We start from the raw sequence: 19,126 nt of genomic DNA, 5'->3' as shown, positions 1-19,126 counted from the left end.
TCTGGCAAATGCCAAACGTCCTGCACGGTGTCGGGCTGTAAGCACAACCACCACCTGTGGACGTCGGGCCCTTATACCACCCTCATGGAGTCTGTTTCTGACCGTTTGAGCAGACACATGCACATTTGTGGCCTGCTGGAGGTCATTTTGCAGGGCTCTGGCAGTGCTCCACCTACTCCTCCTTGCACAAAGGCGGAGGTAGCGGTCCTGCTGCTGGGTTGTTGCACTCCTACGGCCTCCTCCACGTCTCCTGATGTACTGGGCTGTCTCCTGGTAGCGCCTCCATGCTCTGGACACTACGCTGACAGACACAGCAAACCTTCTTGCCACAGCTCGCATTGATGTGCCATCCTGGATGAGCTGCACTACCTGAGCCACTTGTGTGGGTTGTAGACTCCGTCCCATGCTACCACTAGAGTGAAAGCACCGCCAGCATTCAAAAGTGACCAAAACATCAGCCAGGAAGCATAGGAACTGAGAAGTGGTCTGTGGTCACCACCTGCAGAACCACTCCTTTATTGGGGGTGTCTTGCTAATTGCCTATAATTTCCACCTGTTGTCTATTCCATTTGCACAACAGCATGTGACATTTATTGTCAATCAGTGTTGCTTCCTAAGTGGACAGTTTGATTTCACAGAAGTGTGATTGACTTGGAGTTACATTGTGTTGTTTAAGTGTTCCCTTTATTTTTTTGAGCAGTGTATTTTATGTGTTTACACAGTACATGAGTAGTTTTACTCTAAGTGGACTATACTTTTAATTAATGTATTACAACTGTTGGTTGGATACACTTTTAATCTTAAAGTCAATCCTTCCTATTTGTGTTTAGCATGTAGCTAGTGTTGGAGGATTAGACTCCATTTAGCTTTGCAGACACCTTGAGGTGAAAATGCCTATCACGGATAATCCAAACATATAGTTGGTGCCCGAGATAAAAGATAAAATGCTGGCTAGGCGTGCTCAGTAACTTGATCTGACTCTGCTCTCATTCAACTGGTCTCTACCTCCTACTGCCAGTTGGAGAGAGATTCACACGCTCTTCTGTCTGACACATCATCTTTCTCACCCTTTTTCACTGCCTCTCTGTGTCATGTGCCCTTGAGTATCTTTCTAATCTTAATGTCCAGGGATTGTTAACCTGGGCTGCATAGCATGCTCTAACACTGGTCTACCACACTAGGCTATATAGTGTGGCGTAACACTGGTCTACCACACTAGGCTATATAGTGTGGCGTAACACCAATCCAACAGCACCAAGGCTATTGACATTTCTTTCTGAGAAGCTGTTTATTAGTGTGAGTGACTGGCGTCTGAACCCGGGTATCCTGCACGCCACAAGACTGTGTAAGTCTGCTGAGTTAAGATGAGACATTCCAATAGCACAGACATAGTTAGAAATTCTCTTGAGGAAATAGTATGCCTCATACATGCTGCTGTGTGTGTGATTCATACCCATTTACATTTTTCTAAAAGCATTTAAACCAACAAGAAATCTGTTTCTAGTGACTTTGTGTGCCCTCCATAGTCTTATCTGTAAACTTCTGTAATCCACTGTTGACTGATGTCCAGCTCGTGATGCTTGTGTTGTATGACTGCACATTGTGACTGAGCCGTGCTGGTCTGACTCCTAACTTGGCTGGGACTTCCACAGGGCCCTGTTCTCAACCCAACCTAACCCAAGGGATTCACAGTGGAGGTAGAGGACCAGTCAAGTGAATCAAACTGGCCCATGCTGCTTCAGAAGGATGTGCTGCTCACTGTTAAATAAACTGCATCTCCTCTGACAGGGCTGCAGGCACAGTAATAGTGTGAGTAGAACAAATAGGGGAGCTGGATGAGAGTTAGACATGCTATATTTGTACTAACTTCCCTCTTGTGTGTATCCCTTGAAAAGTATGTAGGCATACGTGTTCATATTGACGTGACACTTTGACTGCTTTGGGACTTCTGCTCTGTGTCTCCATTCAAAGGAGCCATTGACAAAGTTGTCTACCTTCAACTTGGGCTCAGCCAGCTGTTGCAAATTCCCATCGCTGCTAGACATCATGACAGTACATATTAATTGACTGATGTCTGAATTATTTGTGGCAAATAACACACCTTGTTAAGCAATGCTAGCAAATTACAACAGAGGGCTTTGGGGTTGTAAAAGTAGAGCATTTAGTGTTTAAAACGAGTTCGACTGCTCTCGTGTTTAAAACGAGTTCGACTGCTCTCGTGTTTAAAACGAGTTCGACTGCTCTCGTGTTTGAAACGAGTTCGACTGCTCTCGTGTTTGAAACGAGTTCGACTGCTCTCGTGTTTGAAACGAGTTCGACTGCTCTCGTGTTTGAAACGAGTTCGACTGCTCTCGTGTTTGAAACGAGTTCGACTGCTCTCGTGTTTGAAACGAGTTCGACTGCTCTCGTGTTTGAAACGAGTTCGACTGCTCTCGTGTTTGAAACGAGTTCGACTGCTCTCGTGTTTGAAACGAGTTCGACTGCTCTCGTGTTTGAAACGAGTTCGACTGCTCTCGTGTTTGAAACGAGTTCGACTGCTCTCGTGTTTGAAACGCGTTCGACTGCTCTCGTGTTTGAAACGAGTTCGACTGCTCTCGTGTTTGAAACGAGTTCGACTGCTCTCGTGTTTGAAACGAGTTCGACTGCTCTCGTGTTTGAAACGAGTTCGACTGCTCTCGTGTTTGAAACGAGTTCGACTGCTCTCGTGTTTGAAACGAGTTCGACTGCTCTCGTGTTTGAAACGAGTTCGACTGCTCTCGTGTTTCATCGCAATGTTTTGTATTTTCTTTTGCTGTTACTTTTGTTTAATTTACTCTCCATGCTGGTCTCCGCCACTAACCTGGCTGTCATGAAGCATGACTCACTGAGACCTTCCTAACCTATTTATGGCCCATAATGTGACATGACACACACTATATAAACAAAAGTATGTGGACACCCCTTCAAATTAGTGGATTCAGCTATTTCTGCCACACCCATTGCTGACAGGTGTATAAAATCGAGCACACAGCCATTCAATATCCATAGACAAACATTGGCAGTAGAATGGCCTTAATGAAGAGCTCAGTGACTTTCAACATAGAACCTTCATAGGATGCCACCTTTCCAACAAGTCAGTTCGTCAAATTTCTTCCCTGCTCGAGCTGCACCGGTCAACTGTAAGTGCTGTTATTGTGAAGTGGAAACATCTATGAGCAACAACGACTCTGCCGCGAAGTGGTAGGCGCCACAAGCTCACAGAACGGGACTGCCGAGTGCTAAGTGCATAAAAATGGTATTTCCTCGGTTGCAACACTCACTACCAAGTCCCAAATTGCTTCTGGAAGCGACTTCAGCACAAGAACTGTTCGTCGGGAGCTTCATGAAATGGGTTTCCATGGCCGAGCAGCCGCACGCACACAAGCCTAAGATCACCATGCGCAATGCCAAGCCTTGATTGGAGTGGTGTAAACCTCGCCACCAGTGGACTCTGGAGCAGTGGAAACGCGATTTCTGGAGTGATGGATCATGCTTCACCATCTGGCAGTCTGATGGACAAATCTGGGTTTGGAGGATGCCAGGCAAACGCTACCTGCCCGACTGCATAGTGCCAACTGTACATTTTGGTGGAGGCGGAATAATGGTCTGGGGCTGTTTTTCATTGTTCGGGCTAGGCCCCTTATTTCCAGTGAAGGGAAATCTTAACTTGACAGCATACAATGACATTTTAGACGATTCTGTGCTTCCAACTTTGTGGCAACAGTTTGGGAAAGGCCTTTTCCAGTTTCAGCATGCCTATGCCCCCGTGCACAAAGCGAGGTCCATACATAAATGGTTTGTTGATTGGTGTGGAATAACTTGACTGGCCTGCACAGAGCCCTGACCTCAACCCCATCGAACACCTTTGGGATGAATTGGGACGCAAGCCAATGTTCCAACATCTAGTGGAAAGCCTTCCCAGAAGAGTGGAGGCTGTTATAGCAGTAAAGGGGGGACCAACTTCATATTAATGACCATTATTTTGGAATGAGATGTTAGACGAGCAGATGTCCACATACCTTTTGGTCATATAGTGTAAGTGTTACTGTAAACCATCATTAAATGTAATCTCACGGTCTAAGCTAAGTTTGACAACCTTGTGTAAGCATTATGACAGAACATTCACATAAAACGTTACATATCATTGAATATGTACGATTAGACCTACAGGATGCATGGAGATGCCATCTAGGGAGCAGATGGTGTGTGCTTTAATACTGGTAGCATAGTCATTGTGTCACAGACTATAGGGTCTGTCTGCCTGTTTATCTTTCTGTGTTTGTCTTTCTGTCAGTGGGCCATAGGTTCTGCACAGGCTCTCTGAATAAACCCGTGCTACGAGGACCTTTTACCGATTGCTTGATTTATTTCCCCAAAGCCCAGTTTTCTTCATGTCCATTGTAATCTTTCATTATTTAAAGCCAGGCAAGCCATAGCTCTCAATCCATCCCGCAGCATCTATCCATATTACCATATTTTTCACAGAGGAAAAAAACATTATTTTTTGCCTTCTTCTCTAAACCAATAATATGCTGTAAACATTGGAGATATTTTATATGGTGCAGTCACAACGTTCTCTGGATATCTTAATCAATGCTAATTTGCCTTGGCTCCTGAACGTGTGTAATATCGACTGTCCTGTAAATAAATAAATGTCTCTATAAAAGTACATAGTGACCCTTTAGAGATGGTTACCGTGGTAACGGATTGGAGCTTTTGTGAGGAGCTGCACATGTCATGTTGGCTGCAAGCTGACCCTGGGGAATTCCAGCTGTTGGATACACATGCATTTTTTATGAGTGTATATACAGTGTTCTGCTGTTCCACATTTCCTGGGAGAGAAGCTTCGCTCACCGGAGCCACTAATATAGACACAAATGACAACTTTCATTTCAAGAAATAAGACCGAGCTGACTGATTTTATTAAAATCTTTAGCCACGAATAACCCCCCCCCTTTATACTCATCAATGGAGATGTTGGCTGTATTCTCAGAAATGTTCTTGAAAAGCCAACAAAAAAATACATATTTTATTTCTTAAAATGTTAAGCCGTTGAAGGGGGAGTTCTAAGCTGTCATACGGATTTTTTTTAAAGATGGTCATACTATGGATGATTTAGCTATTTTATTTTGAATTGAAGGACCTATTCTGTATACTTCTGGCCCCTCTTTGGACACTGTGTTAACTAACCTCCAGACGAGCTTCAATGCCATACAACTCTCCTTCCATGGCCTCCAACTGCTCTTAAATGCATGCTATTCAACCGATCACTGCCCGCACCTGCTCGCCCGTCCAGCATCACTACTGTGGACGGCTCTGACTTAGAATACGTGGACAACTACAAATACCTAGGTGTCTGGTTAGACTGTAAACTCTCCTTCCAGACTCACATTAAGCATCTCCAATCTAGAATCGGCTTCCTATTTCGCAACAAAGCATCATTCACTCATGCTGCCAAACATACCCTCGTAAAACTGACCATCCTACCGATCCTCGACTTCGGTGATGTCATCTAGAAAATAGCCTCCAACACTCAACAAACTGGATGCAGTCTATCACAGTGCCATCCGTTTTGTCACCAAAGCCCCATACACTACCCACCATTGCGACCTGTACGCTCTCGTTGGTTGGCCCTCGCTTCATACTCGTCGCCAAACCCACTGGCTACAGGTTATCTACAAGTCTCTGCTAGGTAAAGCCCCGCCTTATCTCAGCTCACTGGTCACCATAGCAGCACCCACTTGTAGCACGCGCTCCAGCAGGTATATCTCACTGGTCACCCCCAAAGCCAATTCCTCCGTTGGTCATCTTTTCTTCCAGTTCTCTGCTGCCAATGACTGGAACGAACTGCAAAAATCTCTGAAGCTGGAAACACTTATCTCCCTCACTAACTTTAAGCACCAGCTGTCAGAGCAGCTCACAGATTACTGCACCTGTACATAGCCCATCTATAATTTAGCCCAAACAACTACCTCTTCCCCTACTGTATTTATTTATTTATTTTGCTCCTTTGCACCCCATTATTTATATTTCTACTTTGCACATTCTTCCACTGCAAATCTACCAATCCAGTGTTTTACTTGCTATATTGTATTTATCTCGCCACCATGGCCTTTTTTTGCCTTTACCTCCCTTATCTCACCTCATTTGCTCACATTGTATATAGACTTATTTTTCTACTGTATTATTGACTGTATGTTTTGTTTATTCCATGTGTAACTCTGTGTTGTTGTATGTGTCGAACTGCTTTGCTTTATCTTGGCCAGGTCGCAATTGTAAATGAGAACTTGTTCTCAACTAGCCTACCTGGTTAAATAAAGGTGAAATAAAATAAAAAATAAACACCTTTATATATAAAACAAATATACAGTACCAGTCAAAAGTTTGGACACCTACGCATTCAAGGGTTTTTATTTATTTTTATGATTTTCTACATTGTAGAATAATAGTGAAGACATCAAAACTATGAAATAACACACATGGAATCATGTAGTAACCAAAAAAGTGAAATTCTTTCAAGTAGCCACCCTTTGCCTTGATGACAACTTTGCATGCTCTTGGCATTCTTTCCACCAGCTTCACCTGGAATGCTTTTCCAACAGTTTTGAAGGAGTTCCCACATATGTTGAGCACTTGTTGGCTGCTTTTCCTTCACTCTGCGGACCAACTCATCCCAAACCAATTGGGTTGAGGTTGGGTGATTGTGGAGGCCAGGTCATCTGATGCAGCACTCCATCACTCTCCTTCTTGGTCAAATAGCCCTTACACAGCATGGAGCTGGGTTTTGGGTCATTGTCCTGTTGAAAAACAAATGATAGTCCCACTAAGCGCAAACCAGATGGAATGGCGTATCGCTGAAGAATGCTGTGGTAGCCTTGCTGGTTATGTGTGCCTTGAATTTCAAATAGATCACAGGTAGTGTCACCAGCAAAGCACCTTCACACCTCCTCCTCCATGCTTCACAGTGGGCCTACTCTGCATCTCACAAAGACACGGCGGTTGGAACCAAAAATCTCAAATTTGGACATATTTCCACCGGTCTAATGTCCATTGCTTGTGTTACTTGCCCCAAGCAATTATCTTCTTATTATTGGTGTCCTTTAGTAGTGGTTTAATTTGCAGCAATTCAACCGTGAAGGCCTGATTCACACAGTATCCTCTCAACTATTGATGTTGAGATATGTCTGTTACTTGAACTCTTTGAAGAATTTATTTGTGCTGCAATTTCTGAGGCTGGTAACTCTAATGAACTTAACCTCTGCAGCAGAGGTAACTCTGGGGATTCCTTTCCTGTGGCGGTCCTCATGAGGTGCAGTTTCATCATAGCACTTGATGTTTTTTTGCGAATGCACTTTCACATTTATTGAAATTTTCCAGATTGACTGACCTTAATGTCTTAATAAAATGACATACCCAAATCTAACTGCCTGTTGCTCAGGACCTGAAACAAGGATATGGTTATTCTTGATACCATTTGAAAGTAAATACTTTGATGTTTGTGGAAATGTGAAATGTATGTAGGAGAATACTACACATTAGATCTGGTAAAAGATAATACCAAGAAAAAAACATGCTTTAAAAAATTAATTGTACCATCACATTTGAAATGCAAGAGAAAGGCCATAATGTATTATTCCAGCCGAGGTGCAATTTAGATTTTGGCCACTAGCTGCAGTGTACAGTTCACATACACTTAGGTTGGAGTCATTAAAACTAGTTTTTCAACCAATCCACAAATTTATTTTTATTAACAAACTATAGTTTTGGCAAGTCGGTTAGGACATCTACTTTGTGCATGACACAAGTAATTTTTCCAACAATTGTTTACAGACAGATTATTTAACTTATAATTCACTGTATCCCTATTCCAGTGGGTCAGAAGTTTACATACACTAAGCTGACTGTGCCTTTAAACAGCTTGGAAAATTCCAGAAAATGATGTCATGGCTTTAGAAGCTTCTGATAGGCTAATTGACATAGTTTGAGTCAATTGGAGGTGTACCTGTGGATGTATTTCAAGGCCTACCTTCAAACTCAGTGCCTCTTTGCTTGACATCATGGGAAAATCCCAAGAAATCAGCCAAGACCTCAGAAAAAAATTGTAGACCTCCACAAGTCTGGTTCATCCTTGAGAGCAATTTCCAAATGCTTGAAGGTACCACGTTCACACCATGGGACCACGCAGCCGTCATACCGCTCAGGAACGAGACACGTTCTGTCTCCTAGAGATGAACATACTTTGGTGCGAAAAGTGCAAATCAATCCCAGAACAACAGCAAAGGACCTTGTGAAGATGCTGGAGGAAACAGGTACAAAATGATCTATATCCACAGTAAAATGAGTCCTATATCGACATAACCTGAAAGGCCGCTCAGCAAGGAAGAAACCACAGCTCCAAAACCGGCATAAAAAAGCCAGACTACGGTTTGCAATTGCACATGGGGACAAAGATCGTACTTTTTGGAGAAATGTCCTATGGTCTGATGAAACAAAAATAGAACTGTTTGGCCATAATGACCATTGTTATGTTTGGAGGAAAAAGGGGGAGACTTGCAAGCCGAAGAACACCTTCCCAACCGTGAAGCATGGGGGTGGCAGCATCATGTTGTGGGGGGTTTTTGCTGCAGGGGGGACTGGTGCACTTCACAAAATAGATGGCATCATGAGGTAGGAAAATTATGTGGATATATTGAAGCAACATCTCAAGACATTAGTCAGGAAGTTGAAGCTTGGTCGCAAATGGGTCTTCCAAATGGACAATGACCCCAAGCATACTTCCAAAGTTGTGGCAAAATGGCTTAAGGACAACAAAGTCAAGGTATTGGAGTGGCCATCACAAAGCCCTGACCTCAATCCTATAGAAAATTTGTGGGCAGAACTAAAAAAGCATGTGTGAGCAAGGAGGCCTACAAACCTGACTCAGTTACACCAGCTCTGTCAGGAGGAATGGGCCAAAATTCACCCAACTTATTGTGGGAAGCTTGTGGAAGGCTACCCAAAACGTTTGACCCAAGTTAAACAATTTAAAGGCAATGCTACCAAATACTAATAGAGTGTATGTAAACTTCTGACCAACTGGGAAGGTGATGAAAGAAATAAAAGCTGAAATAAATAATTCTCTCTACTATTATTCTGACATTTCACATTCTTAAAATAAAGTGGTGATCCTAACTGGCCTAAGACAGAGAATCTTTGCTAGGATTAAATGTCAGGAATTGTGAAAAACTGAGTTTAAATGTATTTGGCTAAGGTGTATGTATTCTTCCGACTTCAACTGAATGTGCAAATTTTTAGACTGATCCAATGAACCATTGCATTTCTGTTCACAATGTTGTATCAAGACTGCCCAAATTTGCCTATTTGGTTTATTAATAACTTTTCAAGTTCATAACTGTGCACTCTCCTCAAACAATTGCATGGTATTCTTCACTGTAATAGCTACTAAATCGGATAGTGCAGTTCGATTAAGAAGAGTTTAAGCTTTCTTCCAATATCAGATATGTCTGTGTCCTGGGAAATGTTCTTGTTACTTACAACCTCATGCTAATCGCTTTAGCCTACGTTAGCTCAACCGTCCAGCGGGGGACCCATGATCCTGTAGAGGTTAAAGTAATGATGGACTGTCATTTCTCTTTGCGTATTTGAGCTGTTCTTGTCATATTATGGACTTGGTCTTTTACCGAATAGAGCTATTTTTTGTATACCACCCCTACCTTGTCACAACACAGCTTATTGGCTCAAACGCATTAAGAAGGTAAGAAATTCCACAAATTACCTTTTAACAAGGCACACCTGTTAATTGAAATGTTTTCCAGGTGACTACCTCATGAAACTGGTTGAGAGAATGTGTAAAATCTGTTGTCAAGACAAAGGGTGGCTACTTTGAAGAATCTCAAATATAACATTTATTTTGATTTGTTAAAAAAAAAATGAGTTACTTCATGAGTCCATATGTGTTATTTCATAGTTTTGATGTCTTCACTATTATCCTACAATGTAGAAAATAGTAAAAGAAAGAAAACCCTTGAATGAGTAGGTGTGTCCAAACCTTTGACTGGTACTGTACATTCAAAATATTTAAGAAGATATTGAATTTTGCCTTTACTACTATAGCCCAGTGAAACTCATTGAATAACACAGTCATCAATGACAGTACAGTCAAAAAATAAATCATAATAAACAAGGTTTTGAAGTGTTTGGCCTATATCTAGGATATATAAGAAAGCTTAGGAAAAATATATATTTGCACATATTTAATCCCTTTTTCTGGGTAGGCACACAACTACCTTCATACCTACATTTTTTAACTGTTAACGGTTACTTTCAGACGAGTCCTGTGACACTTGTGGGGGTCATAGAGCAAAACAGAGACCACTATCGTGTACTATATTTTGTTGGTTTACAACCGTTCAGATGCTACAGACGTTTTTGTGAGGAGACCGATTTTCGGTATGTCTCATTGTCTGACGAACATCGCTCTAGCTTTTCCACCTTTCACCGCAGATGCGGAAGTGCTACATTGGCGAATGCGGTGGGATTGAGACGCATCCAATTTATAATTTTTTTTACCTTTATTTAACTAGGCCTGTCAGTTAAGAACATATTCTTATTTTCATTGACGGCCTAGGAAAACTGGGTTAACTGCCTTGTTCAGGGGCAGAACGACAGTGCATCAATTGACTCTAGATACACTATATATACAAAGGTATTGGGACACCCCTTCAAATTAGTGGATTTGGCTATTTCAGCCACACCAGTTGCTGACAGGTGTATAAAATGAAGCACACAGCCATGCAATCTCCATAGACAAACATTGGCAGTAGAATGGCCTTACTGAAGAGCTCAGTGACTTTCAACATGGCACCGTCATAGGATGCCGCCTTTCCAACAAGTCAGTTCGTCAAATTTCAGCTGCGAAGTGGTAGGCCTCACAGAACGGGACCGCCGAGTGCTGAAGCGTGTAGTGCGTAAAAATTGTCTGTCCTTGGTTGCAACACTCAAAACTGCTTCTGGAAGCAACTTCAGCACAAGGCCGATGGACGAATGTCAGGAGAACGCTACCTCCCCCATTGCATAGTGCCAACTGTAAAGTTTGGTGGAGGAGGAATAATGGTCTGGGCCTGTTTTTCATGGTTGGACTAGGCCCCTTAGTTCCAGTGAAGGGAAATCTTAGTGCTACAGCATACAATAACATTCTAGACAATTCTGTGCTTCCAACTTTGTGACAACAGTTTTGGGAATGCCTTTTCCTCTTTCAGGACAACAATGCCCCCCGGCACAAAGCAAGGTCCATACAGAAATGGTTTGATGAGATCAGTGTGGAAGAACTTGACTGGCCTGCACAGAGCCCTGACCTCAACCCCATCGAACACCTTTGGAACGTATTGGGAACGCCGACTGAGAGCCAGGCCTAATCGCCCAACATCAGTGCCCGACCTCACTAATGCTCTTGTGGCTGAATGGAAGCAAGTCCAACATCTAGTGGAAAACCTTCCCATAAGAGTGGAGGCTGTTATAGCAGCAAAGGGAGAACTGACTCCATATTAATGCCAATGATTTTGGATTGAGATGTTCGACGAGCAGGTGTCCACATGCCTTTAGTCATGTAGTGTATTATACTCTAGAGTTAGGCCTCACTTTAGAGTCATTTGGAATGACTTGCCTTGCAAACTAAATCTAACCAGCAGAGATGTTCCCATAGAGCTGAGATGGAGATGGAGCTGAGCAGGTGTCCTCAATCCTCACCTTTGCAGAATCTGGTCCTCTGTCATGTGGTTTCCAAAGCACCCTGAGCAGAACTCACTTGTATTAACACAAGATACTTTAAAACCTCTCTGGGATATGTGGGACGGTAGCGTCTCACTTGGCCAATAGCCAGGGAAAATGTAGAGCGCCAAATTCAAAAAAATGATATAAAATCAAACTTTAATTAAATCACACATGTAAGATACCAAATTAAAGCTACACTCGTTGTGAATCCAGCCACCATGTCAGATTTCAAAAAGGCTTTTCGGCGAAAGCATAAGATGCTATTATCTGATGATAGCACAACAGTAAACAAAGAGAGTGTAGCATATTTCAACACTGCAGGCACGACACAAAACGCAAAAATAAAATATAAATCATGCCTTACCTTTGATGAGATTCTTTTGTTGGCAATTCAATATGTCCCATAAATATCACAAATGGTCCTTTTGTTCGATTAATTCCGTCCATATATATCCAAATTGTCCATTTATTTGGCGCGGTTGAACCAGAAAAAAACAGCTTCCAATTTGCGCAAAGTCACTACAAAATGTCTCAAATATTACCTCTAAACTTTGCCAAAATATTTCAAACTACTTTTGTAATACAACTTAAGGTATTTGTAAACGTTAATAATCGATCAAATTGAAGACTGGTCTATCTGTTTTCAATACAGGAGATCAACAAACTAACGCTACTTTTCTAGTCTTGCGCAACTCTCAAACAGTACACATGACGTTACACTGTTTCCAGGTGGCCTTACTTCTTCATTGCACAAAGGAATAACCTCAACCTATTTCCAAAGACTGGTGACATCCAGTGGAAGCGGTAGGAACTGAAAACAGGTTGCATAGAAATCCAGTATTCCAATGAAATCTCTGTTTGTGAACAGAGCCCCAGGACCAGCTTGCTGAGGGGACTCTTCTCCAGGTCATCTTTCTGTAGGTGATGGCTTTGTTATGGAAGGTTTGGGAATCGCTTCCTTTTAGGTGGTTGTAGAATTTAACGTCTCTTTTCTGGATTTTGATAATTAGCTGGTATCGGCCTAATTCTGCTCTGCATGCATTATTTGTTGTTTTACGTTGTACACAGAGGATATTATTTGCAGAAATGTTTGTCCCATTTTGCAAATTCTTGGTTGGTGAGAGGACCCCAGACCTCACAACCATAAAGGGCAATGGGTTCTATAACTGATTCAAGTATCTTTAGCCAGATCCTAATTGGTATGTCAAATTTTATGTTCCTTTTAATGCCGTAGAAGGCCCTTCTTGCCTTGTCTCTCAGATCGTTCACAGCTTTGTGGAACTTACCTGTTGCGCTGACGTTTTGGCTGAGGTATGTATAATTTTTTTGTGTGCTCTAGGGCAACGGTGTCTAGATGGAATTTTGTATTTGTGGTATTTCTGGCAACTGGATCTTTTTTTTTGGAACACCATTATTTTCGTCTTACTGAGATTTACTGTCAGGGCCCAGGTCTGACAGTCTTTGCGGAAGATCTAGGTGCTGCTGTAGGCCCTCCTTGGTTTGGGACAGAAGCACCAGATCATCAGTATACATTTGACTTCAGATTCTCTCGCCCCATTGGGAATTCTCACGTACACAGGCAGCTGAGCCTAGAGTCCTGCAGGTCTGATCTGTGTGAAGAGGCCCTATATAGTCACTATTATACTTCTATGAGAGGCCCTCTGTCTGTAAGCTATATAGCCATAGTCATCAGAGCAGGGATCCCACTCAAAGGCTCTGATTAGGAGACACATGAAGCTGCTGGGTATTTCTAAGGGTATTTTGTGCTATATCACTGGCTTAATAGATTTGCTGCTCAGACAGCCTCTTCCCTGCGTCTTGATTGGCTGCTGACACCTCTCTGACCTCTCTGTGGGCGTGACCTCTGATGCTGTGTTGTTGAGAAGAGCAGAGGACAGGAGAGGGAACTGGCAGTTGCTGCTGTGTTCCTGGAAGTAGGAGTGGGGAGATGATAGAGGGATTTCACTGTGACCTTGTCTGATATGTGCTCCTGAGAGCCCAGCTCCATAAGGATTTATCTCTCCCAAGCTGAAATGTCATTCATCTCTCTGCTCTGCCCTACTGCATCTGGAAGAGAGGCTCTTTACAAGGCACTCCGATTGAAACATGGTTGTTTGTCTCCTTTACAATGGGACTACAGAACAATACAAAGACTATTAGATGGAGAACGTGGCTTCTGGAAAGCAGGTTGTTCTGCCTGTGCCATGTCTGTTTTTGTTGTGTGTTTGGGTGGAAAAGAAAGATGAGTGGTGGGCCCCAGCCTGTTGGCTGTGGAGTTGCTGGTGGAGGCTGTGAATCATCACCCAGCTGCCCCTGGTCTCAACCTGCCCTGCTGACAAAATACACAACTTTGTAAGTTACAGTAAACACTTGATTTGTACAGGGACAGTGTAATTCACAGACTACTTGTAGTTACATAGAGCAGCCCCATTTTGGGGGGCAATAACAGCTTTACAAGATAATTGCTGTGTCTTGGTATTTAATGTGGTATTTACAATGAATAAAACCGGAAAAACTAAAAGGATGAACAAGTGTCTTGTTAATTTGATTTCCCTGCATTTGTGATGCTGTGACTACTATGGACCTAAGTTATCAGCAGATGCTGAACAATGGCTGTATTGAATGAGCTTCACAGGGTTGAGTATGATAGAAATAAGTTTTATTATCACAAGGGTACATTCACATTTTTACCACTACTTAATCAGAACTTTCATTATCTTGGGGGAATGATTGACTTCTTTTTACAAGACCCCTCATACAACCTCCAAGAGAGAGGAATATGGCCTTGCAGATACTATAAACTCAGATACAACTCAGATCTTACCTCGTCCTTACATGGAAATAGGACATACTCACATTCAAACTCATTCTCTTAAATCATTTTGAGAGCAGACGGCAGAGCTGCTAATTATTTAGTGTAAATTGTCTTCACACAAACATGTTCCTCACGGTGTTCGTTGGCCCAGTGGGGATATGCAGGTAGTCTATCAATATTTATTAGTGAGAGACTATGGTATGAGCCCTGATATCTACCATTGACTTTCCCCAGGAAATATAGCTATAGGAGTTGTTGTCAAGAGCAGAATATAACATTTTTATATGTGTGAAATGACTCTATACTTCACATTGTTGAATTAGGAGTGTGTGGGACTGGCAGTGAGGTAGGCTGGTATTACTGTGCTGTGTAACAGTGTGAATGGGGGCTTTGACTTAGGTTGGCTAATTGCACTTAACTTTATCGGAGACAATTAAGAGCCTGTTTGACGAGTGTGGTTTAGCATGGCTGCGGCTAATTCCATTTCGTCTTCTGCGGTGCTGTCCTGACCTAATCAGGAGGCTGGAGATACAAGGGCCAGGCAATGGTGAGATTATTTAAAGCAGAGTGGGTCAGAGGAACGCTCAGCTAGTTTATGTTGTCTCACTTATCTCTCTCTCCTTTGTCTCCCCGACCCCTCCCCCACTACAGTGCAGTGTCTGGAGATGACAACTAAGAGGAAGATCATTGGGCGCCTGGTGCCGTGCCGGTGCTTCCGGGGTGAGGAAGAGGTCATCTCAGTGCTGGACTACTCCCACTGCAGTCTGCAGCAGGTGCCCAAGGAGATCTTCAGCTTCGAGCGCACGCTGGAGGAGCTCTACCTGGATGCCAACCAGATTGAGGAGCTGCCCAAGGTGGGTTCTGATGGGGCTTGGACCTGGGGCTGAGGCTTGGGTCTGAGAGCTGGGGCTGGGTCCTGAGGGCCGGGGCTGGGGCTGTGGGGTTGGGGCTGGGGCTGTGGGATGAAATGGGTGAAGTGTATAAAAGGGACTCTGTAAAGTCATAGTTCAGACCATTTCCCAATATTACAAAGCATGGCATAATGATCGATGTCAACATTATCTCAGCTCTATGCACTCTCTCTCTTCATTTGGCGCTCAGTGTTGATTGTCTAAATGAGTTGCCAAGCCAACCAAACCCCCACAGACCAAAGAGTGGCGTAATGTCCTTCCTGTCTGTAAATGAGCTGTTAATAAAGCAGAGAGAAAAACACTCAGAGGGAGAAAGAAGCTATGTGGTCAGGAGAGAAGGGGGTTGGTTACCATGGACAGCTCCCAGTCAATGAGAGTTTAAAACTTCTTATGGCTGCAATCCCGTTAACGGGATGATATGACAACAGCCAGTGAAGGTGCAGGGCGCCAAATTCAAACAACAGAAATCTCATAATTAAAATTCCTCAAACATAGATGTATCTAATACCATTTTAAAGTTAATCTGGTTGTTAATCCCACCAAAGTGTCTGATTTCAAATAGGCTTTACAGCGAAAGCACCACAAACGATCATGTTAGGTCACCGCAAAATCACAGAAAAACACAGCTATTTTTTCCAGCCAAAGACAGGAGTCACAAAAAGCAGAAAAAGAGATAAAATGAATCACTAACCTTTGATCTTCATCAGATGACACTCATAGGACTTCATGTTACACAATACATATATGTTTTGTTCGATTAAGTTCATATTTATATCCAAAAATCTCAGTTTACATTGGCGCCATGTTCAGAAATGCCTCCAAAATATCCGGAGAAATTGCAGAGAGCCACGTCAAATAACATAAATACTCCTCATAAACTTTGATGAAAGATACATGTTTTACATAGAATTAAAGATACACTTGTTCTTAATGCAACCGCTGTGTCAGATTTCAAAAAGCTTTACGGCAAAAGCACAATATTCAATAATCTGAGAACAGCGTTCAGCCACAAAAGGAAGCCATACAGTTACCCGCCAAATTGTGCAGTCAACAAAACTCATAAAAAGCACTATAAATCCTCACTTACCTTTGCTGATCTTCGTCGGAATGCACTCCCAGGACTCCCACTTCCACAAGAAATGTTCGTTTTGTTCGGTAATGTCCATCATTTATGTCCAATTAGCTATTTTTGTTAGCGTGTTTAGTACACAAATCCAAAAGCTCGTGCAGGTCCAGCCGAACGTCAGACAAAAACTTCAAAAAGTTATATTACAGGTCGAAGAAACTTGTCAAACTAAGTATAGAATCAATCTTTAGGATGTTATCATAAATATTCCAATAACGTTCCAACTGGAGAATTCCTTTGTGTGTAGAGAAGCAATGGAACGCAGGTCCCTATCATGTGAAATGCGCATGACCAGGACCTGGCTCTCTGCCAGACCACTGACTCAAACAGCTCCCATCCGGCTCCACATCACAGTAGAAGCTTCATTCAAGGTTCTACAGACTGTTGACATCTAGTGGAAGCCGTAGGAAGTGCAAACAGATCCATATCCTACTGTGCATTCAATAGGCGATGAGCTGAAAATCGACCAACCTCAGATTTCTCACTTCCTGGTTGGATTTCTTCTCAGGTTTTTGCCTGCCATATGAGTTCTGTTATACTCACAGACATAATTCAAACAGTTTTAGAAACTTCAGAGTGTTTTCTATCCAATACTAATAATAATATGCATATATTAGCAACTATGACTGAGGAGCAGGCAGTTTACTCTGGGCACCTCTGTCCACCTTTCATCCAAGCTACTCAATACTGCCCCTGCAGCCATAAGAAGTTAAGAGTTTCTTTCCAATACACTATATTTTCAGAAATGGTGGACAATTTACTTTTATTTTTTAAAGAATTTATGAAAGTGTGTTTTTTCTTCACTTCAATGACAGACATGTATTTGTTTGAAATCTATCACTTGATGGTTTCATTTCAGAGAGACAAATAATCATGTTTTTTTTTATATATGTCTGACTCGCTATATGTCTGACTCACTCTCAGAGAAATAAGTAGTACTGCTTGGTTTTACACGGTCAAATGTAGCAAATAACTACATTAATTTTAATAAAGAACTGTTCAAAAGATACATTTGTGACCTCAGGCCAGCATCCTGGAGTCACCTCTTCACTGTTGACGTTGAGATTGGTGTTTTGCGGGTACTATTTAATGAAGCTGCCAGTTGAGGACTTGTGAGGCATCTATTTCTCAAACTAGACACTCTAATGTACGTGTCTTCTTGCTCAGTTGTGCACCGGGGCCTCCCACTCTTTCTATTCTGGTTAGAGCCAGTTTGCGCTGTCTGTGAAGGGAGTAGCACACAGCGTTGTACGAGATTTCAGTTTCTTGGCAATTTCTCGCATGGAATATCCTTCATTTCTCAGAACAAGAATAGACTGATGAGTTTCAGAAGAAAGTTATTTGTTTCTGGCTATTTTGAGCCTGTAATCGAACCCACAAATGCTGATGCTCCAGATACTCAACTAGTCTAAAGAAGGCCAGTTTTATTGCTTCTTTAAGTCATGGTTCTCAGCGAGGTTTGTTCAGGGTCTTTGTGAAGAGAGTTCAGAGCCAGTGTGGCGCCTCACAGGGTTGCATAAGAACCAGGCATTGATAGATCCAAAGTGTGTGGTCTTTTATGTAAGTGTGGCTTGTGTATATCAGAGTGATGCCTTGGGCAAGACTGGACAACGCTGGCTCTCCTGATCCTCTCCAGTCTCCATTGATGTAGATACTCCCCCTCTGGCTATTATAGCTCTTATAGAGTAATGGCCTCTCATAATGGGCGTGTTACAGTAATGTCCTTACTGGACTGTAATGTCTCCCTGGCTTTCTCAAATGGCATCCTCTTCCCTATGGGCCCTGGTCAAAGGTAGTGGACTATATAGGGAATAAGGTTCCATTTGGGATGTAGACCCTTAGAACTTGTCCCTCTAGTCTCTGCTCTACATTTAGAAAGGAATCAACTGCTCTAATCTCTCTTTTACAAGGAGAAAGGAATGGACTACAGAGATGGGAGGAAGCGCTTGTTGATACTGTATAGGCTGGCTTTGTTAAAATTCTGTACATTTATTAATGTAAATATTGATATTCATGTTACACAGTTAGAATGGTAATTGTTAGCCTGTTATCTCAAACATACTGCGTATGGCATGATGCACACTAACTCTGCATAGCGCCCTTTTCAACCTCCCTTCCTCCCTCCCTCTATGCTTTCTCTCTCTCTCCCTTCCTCCTTTATGCTCCATCTCTCTCTCTCTCTCCCTCTCTCTCTCTGAGGAGGACTGATGTGGCTCTCTCCCTCCCTTCATATAGAGCTGTGGACTACTAATGTTGTACTACAAGGTTACTCAACTGAGAGTTGCTGCTCTTACAGTGAACAAGGGGAAACGTGTCAGAACATTGAAAAATACGTTGCCTCAGCGTTTCTCTCATGTTTCACATTTAACAACAGCACAGCAGGATCATTAGAGACTGGCCTTATTGAAACTCAGTGCATGAAATCTCACAAAGTCTACACTTTTTCAACTCAGCAGGCTAAGAGATTGATATAACACCAGTATAACT

General features: G+C 42.5%; 1 protein-coding gene across 10 annotated transcripts in view; it reads left to right on the top strand.

The window, feature by feature from the left end:
* The window catches only part of LOC139578438 (leucine-rich repeat-containing protein 7-like), a 202,779-nt gene that overhangs the window by 122,664 nt on the left and 60,989 nt on the right, over positions 1-19,126 (top strand). For all 10 annotated transcript variants that reach the window (XM_071406012.1, XM_071406018.1, XM_071406009.1 and 7 more), the window contains one exon: positions 15,254-15,456. In XM_071406012.1, coding sequence (XP_071262113.1) covers positions 15,268-15,456 — 189 coding nt within the window. In that variant the 5' untranslated portion in view covers positions 15,254-15,267. The remainder of the gene's footprint in view (positions 1-15,253; positions 15,457-19,126) is intronic.

The sequence above is a fragment of the Salvelinus alpinus genome, chromosome 6 (assembly GCF_045679555.1).
Source record: "Salvelinus alpinus chromosome 6, SLU_Salpinus.1, whole genome shotgun sequence".
NCBI lineage: Eukaryota > Metazoa > Chordata > Actinopteri > Salmoniformes > Salmonidae > Salvelinus > Salvelinus alpinus.
The sequence above is the reverse complement of the archived record's forward strand: the minus strand, read 5'-3'. Positions and strand labels throughout refer to the sequence as shown.